The following is an 11,253-nucleotide window of genomic DNA, read 5'->3' as shown; positions in this document are numbered from 1 at the left end:
GACTCTGGATGCGATTAGAACTTTGGGAAACCTAATTGTTACGGAAGTATGACTTCCTAAACACTATAAATAGCCTATTAAGTCACATTACTCATTAGATCACTTGAGAGACTTTTTTGGAGGCTATTGATAAAAGATTCCTAAGAGGAAAAATTGTTTAATTCTCAAGAACAATTTTTTCTTTGGCTCTCTTGTGATTGGAAGGAGATCAAGAATACCTAGAGGAGATTAAACGACGTGTTCCCACCCGCACACCGATTGTGAAAACGAGAATAGCAAAGAAGACCAGTTGGTTGAGGCTCTTCCGGTTGCTGTTTGGAACGCTTAGATCTGTCAGACGTGCAGTTCCCTGAAATCTCAAATAGGTATGTTTTAGATCTTTAGTATTTATGTTATATAGCATCATGAACATGTTCTTGTTTGGCTTTGACGTTGATTAAAATTTTTAAATTCCGCTGCGCACTCGATGCCATTAATTTTCCAACACGAGTTGCTACAAGTATTTAAATGCTTTGAAGAAAGGTATGCTCATTAATTCACCAAACTCTGCAAACTCAAAAATGACACCTAACGTGAAGATTGATGTGCAAAATAATTTTTCTAGACGTGTGTGGGTATACAAATCTAATTTGAGTTGTCATAAGGGTTATACTTCTTTAGAAGCATGTACTAATGATTGTGGGTGTAGTAATGGTGGTTGGTCCAAGCATTTGACAGGTGATAAGTGCAAGATTCAGAAATTCCTACATTCAGGGGGAGTAAAACACAGAGAAGATTCAGAGGGAGTAAGCTACAAAGACCATGTACAAAGTGTAAAGTGTTGCGCCGAATGTTCTGAATGTTCCAACAAGTGTTACAACATGATCTGCGACATCAACTACTGAAGACGTGTATAGGGTGTGAATTTTTTTTTTTTTTTTTTTTTTTTGTCTTTGGCTTATTTTTGACAAAATGGGGGAGAACAATGTAATTATATATTTTTTTTGTTTTTGATTTTTTTAGGATCTCTTGTTAGTTTTCCCCAAAAAATGTCAGCGGGGGAGATTGCTAGGTATATTTATTAATTGGTAATTTATTGGCAATATTGTAAAAATTCAAAAAATAGGTTCAAGAAGATTTTAGATTGCAGAATAAGATTCCGAATCAGATTTGAAGTTAACGTTGCAGATAAGACATTGGTTGAGATTTGGAGAGATAAGGGTAAGGTCTTGGTCAAAGGAAGATAAGGCATTGGTTATTTGAATTTAAATGGGATTCTAAAAAGAGATAAGGATAAAAAGGATTATGTGGAGAATTTAAAGTGATGATTATCTGGATTTAGGAAGGCTATAAACATGGAAGATAAGGAGATATGGATTTGAATTTAAATGGAAGATGAGTGCATGGAGATTTGAAGTTTGAAATTTATATGAAGATAAATGTTGTGCTGCAATAATCGGTTGGAAGTAATTGGATGTTTTTCAATCTACTTTGGCATTATCTGCTTGCGTTACATGCAATACTCGTAGAAGTCATATTGAGAAAATCAAGGAGATAATGAAGCAAATTTGTTTGTGTAGATAAGATAGCATACATATTACTCTGAGAAGATCGTGGAAAGAATTTGAATAAGCTATCTTGGTGGATTAAGAGATTTGTTATGGGGCGTATTAACATGAAATAAGGGGAGTTTTAGAAGCTATATAAAAAAAGGCCTCAAGGTTGCTCAGGGTGTACACGGATTTAATAGAACATCTCCAGGGAAAAAGTTTGTGAATTTGAGAGCTTATTACTGAGAAAATATTCAAAGAGATGTCTGAGATTTTTTGTGAGCCTTGTGAGTTATTGAGATCATCCTTCGGGAGAGGGATTTGTTGCTTTCGGGAGAAAGCTTTGCCGGTCAAAGGGAGTTCGCTAGGTGAATAGAAGACGTGTGGTACACGCTAAACAATCACTATAGAGATTCGTCACAGCGGCGTCATTGTCTAAGAAGGAGTCCTTGGGTGAATAAGTCTGTCCGGTGTCTGTAATTTCTAAAACATAGTGAACTGTTTACTGTCTGGGCGTGACCCCGCAGATGTAGCTATGCGTACCAAACTGCGATATCATATTGTGTGTTCCTTTACTTTCTGTACTTTATTCTGCTCAAGCAACTTAACGTAATTAACTTATTGGATCTTAATTAATTAAGTCGTGTTTAAGACAGTGTTCTAACATCATCTGAAAACATCATTCGTAAAATTAGATTTAACAAGATGAAATATCATCATAATTCTTTTTAATTTAATTTATATGAATTCAACTTTTTAAATACAATATTTTTTCTCACATACAAATTTAAATTGTAAAAAGAACACGCTATGGCTTCGTTCGTTTCGCAGATTCGAGCTTTTAATTCGAGTTGAGATGTGATATTTTCTGAGAACTTTTAACTATAACAGAAAAAATTAAATGTGATATTTTCTGAGAATTTTAAACTGTAAAAATCTAAAATTAAAAATTTAAATCGATAAAATTAATGACATCTATATTTTTTCTGAGTTCTTTCTTTGTTGGGGAAGTGTTGGTTGAGAATGGGAAACGGTGTACATCAAGATTTTTACTGTGTTCTTTTCTTTTTTGATAATTTCAAGTGTTAAGGTTGACTTCGAAAAAGGCCAGCAATCAACAATAATTATTGTAAGTACTTCTGTCTTCTTTCAAAAAAAAAAAAAAAAAAAGTACTTCTGTCTTCTCTCTGATTTTATCTAGAACATTTATTTATTTTTTTTTGTCCCCAAAATCTTATTCCGAGTACTGTTCTTCGCATACCTGACGTATCGCCATATCTTCAAACTTGTTTACTTGTCCTACAATTTTCTTATTGTAAAAAATATTAATATTAAATTTTCTTGTTGGTGTAAGTAACACTATAATTTGAGGCTTTGCATAAGAAATACAAGTTCTTAATCGTTAGGAAATTAGTTTCAGAATAAGAAATTACTCTTCCACTTCACCAAAGGCCGGGACACAATAATTAGGGCTGTTTATAAACCCGCAGGCCCAACCTACCTCACTCTAACCCAACTCGAAAAATGCAATTTTTAGTATTAATTTTTTTTTTTTTTGCGGCCCATTCAATGTCTGACCCGAAGTTTTGGAGCAAGGTGTGAGTTTGGCCTATAATGCCCGCACACCCCAACCTAACCCACGCTTTAACTTGTCTCTTCTAATATCTGACCCTAGGCAGACAACTTATTTCTACTCTTTAGTTTCTTCATATTTGAATTAAACTTCTATATTTGCTTTATGTTAAGATTAACTTATGAGTGTAGACTAATTTATGTTTTCTTTATGTTTGATGTTGGATAGATTACTTTGCTTCATGTTTGATGTTGGATTGAACTTTGAGTTTTTGATTCTTTAAATGTTGAAACTGATCACCCAACCCACCCCGCACCGCCCCAACCCAATCCAAACATCATTAGGTTGTGAAATTTTTCTAACATCGTTGGGACTAAATATGTGCAACCCGTACTTTTTAAGGCAGTAGAAGAAAAAATCTTACTCCGTACCAACCCATCTCATAAACAACCCTAACAATAATGTTGTTATTATTATGTTTTCTACCATGTAAGACCTGCTACTTACCCAACAAACAGAAAGACATGTAGAAACTAACAATTAATGACTTCTCCCTCAAAAATTCTATGCTGACGAAAATACTTTGCACTTTCGTTCATATGAATAGTTAAAGCCTAGAATATTGGTCAACAAATCCGATCACTTTTGTTTTTTAAGAATAAATCCTAAATCATTTATATAAAATAAAATAAAAAATCCTTCTTGAATTCAAAGATTTCGGTATGGGAAATGGCTGACGGAATCGTTTTTCTGATATTTCCGTTTTTTAAAGAAAATTAGGGATAATATTTATGATGTGACCATTATTTTTTATGGATTAGAGGAATGTGGTCTGTTTGGGGTTTGTTCCTTGCTTTGGAGCAAGTTCTGCTGTGCTTCCAGGAATATGGCTCTTTGGTATTGGGAGAAAAGGCAGCAAAATAGCAAACGGCAAAAATGGAAAAATAAGAATAAAAAATGACAACGACATGAGTTGCAAAAACGAAAAAGGACAAAAAATTGAACGACACCAACAAAAAAAAATGACAAAACGACATCAAAAAAGAAAAAGTTGAAACGCGACAATAAAGTCAGAAAGCATCACCAAAGCAGCACCTGCCACTGGAGAAGTGTAATACTGGAGAAGTGTATAAAAACGACGCGAATTTAAGTCTAGAGAAGTGCGAAGCGACAATCGAATTTAAGTAAACGACAAGGAATGGGTAAAACGGCACTGGAGGAAGAAGGACGATCAGCGAAGCGATTTGTTAACTTCAAATAGAAAAAGTTGAAAAACGATGACTATTATGTAAACGACACTAGAATGACTTAACGATACCAAGAACCACATGGAGAACAAATTGCAGCACTAGCGACCCCAGAAGTTAATGGTCGTTTTATTCAAAACGAGACTGCAGTCAGAAATGCATGAACAAGAAAGGAGAAGCCTAAAATAGGTGAACGAAAACAATCGGAATAATGTATTAGGAAATGATTATTCTCTGCATTAAGAAATTAATAGTGATGTACATTCAATTCATTTTCATAAATCTGTGAAATTAGAAATACGAGATTTTTCATTCTTGGACTATGATCACAAGGAGAAAATGTAAACACACTTTTGGGCACTTCTCGATTCAAACAACATCTGGAGGAGTATTCGAGCTAAGATTTTAAACTGATTTTAGGATTATTTTTCAGGGATCTTAAGGTGAACGAGTCCGTCTGTCCGGGAAATTTAAAGGATCTGATTTTGGATTTTTAACGCTATTAGAAAACTTTTCTTCGCTAAATGTACTATTATATATTCTAAGTTATATTATCATCATGAAGGGCCAGCTCATTTTGTACTACGTTCACTTGACTTTGCAAAAGTGGTAATTACCAATAACAATACTTAAGTGGAGTTCAAAAACTTCTGAAACAAAGTTCGCAAATTAGTCTCTCTATACCTGAAGATATAATAAATGTTTAAATCGTAATTGTATGATATCTAGAATGCAATTGAATTATATGATAACTCTATGAACAGTTTCCATGGAGTGCTAGACAATTTTAATTGTTCGTTTGCTTACTTGTTCATGATGACATTTGCCTTTAGAATAAGGGCAGGTTAAATTTGAAGACAAATCTTAGTTATCAATCAATGTACAAATCTTAGACTTGGGTAAACTTGTGGAAGTATTGATTTAATGAAATTAAAATTAACAAAGACACAGTTCATCAAAAGTGATATATTTGCTAGAACAAGATGTTATTTCATTATACTATTATTTATAATAAGGAAAACTGCTTTCTGAAACATCTCAATACAAAGGAAATATCACAACTCTGCACTCTTATTCAGAAGCCTAGTAAGTATAGGACACAAAGAACAACATGAAAGCCATACCCTATCTCTTAGGGGGGAACAAGTAATTTGAAAATTATGTAGTTTTACAATTTCAGTTGTAAGCGTCAGGGTTAGCATGGAGGAAGCCCTCAACAAGCTTGAACAGACCGGTGGCCTTTTCTTTTCCTTCCTTAGCCTTCGCTTCATCGACCTGGAAATCTCCGACGGCGTAGAACTTGGTAGTCGTCTTAACGATGCTTCCTCCACTTGGGGATGCCACAAACTTGGTCTCATGAGAAATTTTCTCAACTTCTGGGGACAAAACATATCCTCCGATCAAGCTGTGGCTGTAGCTAAAGTTGTCGTGGTCAATTGAATCAAGCCTCTGCTTCACATACTTGCCTGCAAATGAAAATTCACATGAAAAAAATTTGATTTGGTTCAAAATCTGCGTATTACGGTCTTTAGTGTACCTTTATCAAGAGGGCACATCTAATTGATTATGAAAAGAAAAAGAGTTTGAAATGTAAAGAAGCGTCATTTTATTCAAGTACAAACTTACCTATTAATTACTATATGTTAAGCATTGAAATTGCATTCCTAGTTTAGTAAGTAAACACATGAACATAGGCAAATAGAATTGTTCTCCTATTCTTTCCCAATTGTAAATACGTAAAATATGTCATCAAAATCTTTAATACTATGGTCATCATGGAGATCAAAAATAAGAGGTTTACTTACCATCGGGAAAGGTGATCTTCCTGATGGTTCCAGGCCCTCCATTTCCTTCGACGGTCTCAGTATTTTTAGCAGCTTCAGGAGCAATTTTTGGGATAAGGTTGTCGGCATCAAGGACGAAGGCCTTGAACAACCTAGCGGGAGCGATGGTGGAGGTGACCTCATCGTCGTAAGTGAAAACACCCATGATGGTTTGACGTTTTGAAAGAGACCAAAGAGGAAAGGAATATAAGGAAGGTTGTTTTAAACTTTGCGGTATATTGTGTTGAAGAGTTGTGCATGTGGAGGTGCTATTTATAGGCTATATGGCCCGCTGCTGATTGCTCTGTATGAAGAATCCCATGTTTATTGAATAGTTTACCGATTAATAATTGTTTATTGGATGTTTACATTGGCGTCACAACTATTATTATTTTGTTCTATTAGGAAATTATAAATTACAAAAAGTAGCATTTTAGTCAAAGAAGGCGTCCCCTAAGTTAGATGAAAAAAGGGTACTCGGATTCTAGATGATGCAGCAATTTGTCAAATTTGTTCTAAAATTGAAATAGCTTAATGCGCAGGGGAAGAAAAGTTCGGTAGTAGTAGAAAAAACATTTGTCGTGTCTGGAATTGTTCAAGTTTTTGTTTTTCACGTTTTTTGAGAAAAAAAAAATGAAAATGATTTTAAAACGGCGTTTGGCACAATTAAAGACAAAAAACGGAAATGAAAACGATTTTTTAGTTTAGTGTAAAATGGGAAAGAAATAAAAAATGACTTTTAGTCGTTTTTCATTTTTTATTTTCATTTTCTCCTCTCTCGAGCAGAGAGAGAGAGACATTAATGGGTTTTTTTTATATTGAAAATAATCTCTTGATAAAACTACCAAACACATTTTTAAAAATGAGTTCTGTCTGAGATTGAAACGTTTTCTTTTCCATTTTCATACAAAAAAATAAAATCACTTTGGAACGAGTTCCAAATGCACCCATTATTTTTCATCATTGTCTTTGTTATTTTTTTTTTTTTTTTTGACGTCCTTAGAAAAGAAGATATCTTATCAAACATAAATCACTATCCAAACTTTATAAATAACAGTTTGATCATTACTGGTTATTTTATTTCATATCCAGATCATGAAATATCTTAATTAGTTCTCTTTAATTAGTTTAAAGTTACGTTGAAATTCCTCAAAGAAACGATTCATTTAATTTCCGAAGTGGGATTCCTTGTTAAAGCTCTTTTCCGTTTAGTTCACTAATTCGAATTTTTAATTCAAATTGAGATGTGACTTTATGTGAGAGCTTTTTACTGTAGCAAAAAAATTAGATATGACTATTTCTGATAACTTTTTATTATAGCAAAATTCAAATTAGTGAAATGAATGAGGTTGCTCTTGATGTTGTTGGGAATGGGATGGGGGCCATGGGGCTACGTCAAGATCTTTTTTTTTTTTTTTTGGCATAACGAGTTTTCAAGGTTGACTTCTAGAAATGGCTAACATAGTCAACAAATTCTGAATCAGTTACAAAAGTATTCCGCGCAGAATATATTGAAAATGGCTGTTCTATTTGGGTTTCTGATTTCTTTATTTTGTTTCTAGAAAGTTATAATAAATAATCAAAATACTACAACTTTTTTCTCTTTTTTTTTTTTGGTTGTTGAATTGTGCATAACAAGGACTAGAGTTGGAGGACTAGAGATTGATTAATAGCTATTTTATTCCATATACAGATGAAATATCATCATTTCTCTTACTTAATTCATGTAATTAGATCCTTAAAAAATATTAATTTCAAAATGGGATTCCTGGTAAAAGCTATTTTAATTCCCCCCCCCCCCCCCCCCCCTCCAGTTAAGTTTTTTTTTTTCCCCTCTCTTTTTTTCTTTGATAATTTCAAGTTTTGCAGGTTGATTTCTAAAAAAGCCAGCCAGTCAGAATTCAACAGTATTTAATTTTCTCTTTTCATTTTATAAGAAGATAAGATAAGACTTACCCGGTTAGTTCGTTGATTTGAGTTTTTAATTCGAGTTGAGATGTGACTTTATGTGAGAGCTTTTTACTGTAACAAAAAATTTAGATATTACTGTTTTTTAGAGCTTTTTACTGTAACAAAACTCGTATCGGTGAAATAAACGAGATCAATATTTGAAATTTTCTTTTCTAAAAATCTTATTCCCACTCTTCATGTCATATCTGACATGCCTCACAAGTCACAACTTCACACTTGTCACTTGTCCTCTTACCCTAACAAGGCACGTTTTTGATAAACTGCCATGTTGACGTAACACCATTTGAGGCTTTGCATATAAGTTATGAGTTCCCAATTGAAAAGTAGTTACGAAATAACTTTTTTTTCCAATGAATTAGGAAAGTACTTTCAGATTGAGAAATTTTCCAATTCAGCCAAATTGATCCAGACAAAATAATGTTACTTCTTTATTACTAATGTTTCTAGAACTAAGTAAGACGTCTAGCTAAGACCTGCTATGTCATGGATGCTTAAATCACAAACAGAAGGGGACAGGTAGAAATTAAACAATTAGTGACTACTTTCTCCATCAAAAATTCTATATTGATGAAAATGCACTTTCTTTCATCTAAATAGTCATTAAAGACTAAGAATGGTCAACAAATCCTAAATAAGTTATAGAAAATTTCCTTCTAGAATTCAAAGATTTTGGGTTTTTTCTTTTTTTCAGCATCTAGACTCACAAGACCTGCTGATCTTTTGGCCATTTGCGGTGAAAAGTTGGATTGCAAGATATTGTTTTTTATACCATGTAATGTAGTCAACCCACATGATGTCAATTAAACAAACGTTTCTTTCAACTTATTAGTACATTTGATTGCAATAGTTCTAACCTACTAGTTAGTAGACAAAATCTAGTCACGGGATTAAGTCATCTGATCTGCCGACCAATTCAGATTAATTACCAAGTTATTTCTTAAAAGTAGTTTCTATGAATATTAGAGTGTGTAATTATACATACATATATATATATATATTGCCTTTTTTTCTTTGGTTCTTAGCTAAGATCTTGAACATGGTCATAGACTCATTTATTCATATTCCTCGATGGTGACCGCCTTTGGCGAATTTTTTTGCTTCCAAGTTTTGGTCTTGATATGGTATTACTTTTGTAAGTGCAGTCTTTTCAAAAGCTTCAAAAATTAGTACAGTAAATTACGAACCAAAGATGTAAGACAGCGGATTATTTAAAGAATAATAATATTAAAGATGTGATACAATACGTACCGGCTAGAAAATAGAAAGATGTAACAAAAATTAAACAAGATCGGGAATCACAAGAACTCTTTCATAGCAAGATATTTTTTCATTATATTATTTGCGAAAGATACAAAGCTTTCTCAAACATTACGACGCAAACAGGATTGTCACAACTCCATACACTTATTGGCAAACCTAGTAAGTCCAGGATACAAAACAACATGAAAGCCACACCCTTTAGCTTATAGAGAAAGTAATTTTACAAGCATATAGTTCAACAGATTCAGTTGTAAGTGCTGGGGTTTGCCTGGAGGTAGCCTTCGACGAGCTTGAACAAACCGGCAGCCTTTTCCTTTCCTTCCTTAGCCTTCGCTTCATCGAAGTGGGCATCTCCGACGGTGTGGAACGTGGTAGTGACCTTAATGACGCTTCCTCCACTTGGGGATGCAACAAACTTGGTCACATGAGATATTTTCTCAATTTCGGCGGACAAAACATCACCTTCGATCAAGCTGTGGCCGTAGGTCAAGTTGTCGTGGTCAATTGAATCAAGCCTTTGCTTCAAGTACTTGCCTGCAAATGAAATTTCACATCAAACATCTTAAGTGATTCAGAATTTGCATATACCGCCTTTTATGTATTTCTATCAAGAGGGCATCTAATTGGTTGTAATAAGAAAAGAAAAGAATTGAAACGGAAAGAAGGATCATTTTTTTTTTTTTTTTTTGTTACCAAAAAAGAAGTAACATTTTATTTAAGTACAAACTCACCTATTAGTCATGAACATAGGAAAATAGAAACTATTCCTTACTCTCTTTCAATTGAAGATATGAAAATATGTCATCAAAATCTTAAATACACAGGATTACGGAGATTAAAAAAAAGTTTATTTACCATCAGGAAGGGTGATCTTCTTAACGGTTCCGGGCCCTCCATTTCCTACAACATTCTCGGCACTTTTAGCAGCTTGGGGAGCAATTTTTGGAAAAAGGTTATCGGCATCAAGGACGGAGGCCTTGAACAGCCTAGCGGGAGCAACGGTGGAGATGAACTCGTCGTCAAAAGTGAAAACACCCATGATGATCTAAGGTTTGAAAGGGATCAGAGAGGAAAAGACAATGAAGGGTTGTTTCTAACTTTGAGGTGTTTTGTGATGTAGAAATATGCATATAGATGTGCTATTTATAGGCTAAGGCTGAAGGTTGCTCTGTATGAAGAATTCTTTGTTTATTAATGAATAAATTTAATAGGTAGGTATTTATTTATTTGTTTCGACGTATGCACTGGTGAGACACCTAAGTTAGTTTTGTCCTGTTAGGAAATTTTGTAATTCGTAATAAGGAGCATTTTAGTCAAAGAAGGCGTGCCCCTAAGTTGAAGTTCTATTTGGAAATTCAAAACATTGTCGTCGAAATATTCTAGATAATGTACTTTAAAAAAGAAAAAAAGAAATATTCTAGATAATGTGACGGTTTTTCTTGTCCTAAATGTACAAAAGGCTTCACGTGGACGGTTAAAAAAATAGCATCTACAGCTGAAATATAAATGCCACATAATTTTCCTTTCTTTTCTGAGCACAGACATGCCACGTAATTTTCAAAACATAAGGCATCGTTCATTTCACCGATTTAAGTTTTTAATTTCAGTTTTGTTACAGTTAAAAGCTCTCACAAAAAGTCACTTTTAACTTTTTCTGCTATAGTTAAAAGCTCTTACATAAAGTCACATCTTAACTCGAATTAAAAACTCAAATAAGTAAACTGAACGAGGCCTAAATATACTAGTTTGATTACTGGTTATCTCATTTCTTTTTTTTTTATGGAGTTAATCTTGTTTCATATACAGATGTAATATCATAATCCCCTTCAATTTCATTTATGTAAATCCTA

The 11,253-nt window shown here is 33.6% G+C and overlaps 2 protein-coding genes across 2 annotated transcripts; both read right to left on the bottom strand.

Annotated features, from left to right (window-relative positions):
- Positions 1 to 5,321: 5,321 nt before the first annotated feature.
- On the bottom strand, positions 5,322 to 6,401 carry LOC21412390 (major allergen Pru av 1). The gene is made up of 2 exons (XM_024169211.1): positions 6,155 to 6,401; positions 5,322 to 5,815 (listed from the first exon to the last, which is right to left on the bottom strand). Exons 1-2 carry the CDS (start codon positions 6,336 to 6,338, stop codon positions 5,526 to 5,528), a joined length of 474 nt encoding a protein of 157 aa, XP_024024979.1. The 5' UTR covers positions 6,339 to 6,401; the 3' UTR covers positions 5,322 to 5,525.
- Positions 6,402 to 9,438: 3,037 nt separating this feature from the next.
- Positions 9,439 to 10,527, bottom strand: LOC21412389 (major allergen Pru ar 1). Its single transcript, XM_024169210.1, has 2 exons — positions 10,259 to 10,527; positions 9,439 to 9,937 (listed from the first exon to the last, which is right to left on the bottom strand). The coding sequence occupies exons 1-2, from the start codon at positions 10,440 to 10,442 to the stop codon at positions 9,648 to 9,650; spliced, it is 474 nt and encodes a 157-aa protein (XP_024024978.1). The 5' UTR covers positions 10,443 to 10,527; the 3' UTR covers positions 9,439 to 9,647.
- Between the last annotated feature and the right edge of the window lie 726 nt (positions 10,528 to 11,253).

Source organism: Morus notabilis, unplaced genomic scaffold (genome assembly GCF_000414095.1).
Source record: "Morus notabilis unplaced genomic scaffold, ASM41409v2 Scaffold757, whole genome shotgun sequence".
Classification (NCBI taxonomy): Eukaryota; Viridiplantae; Streptophyta; class Magnoliopsida; order Rosales; family Moraceae; genus Morus; species Morus notabilis.
This window is presented reverse-complemented; position numbering and strand designations above follow the sequence as displayed.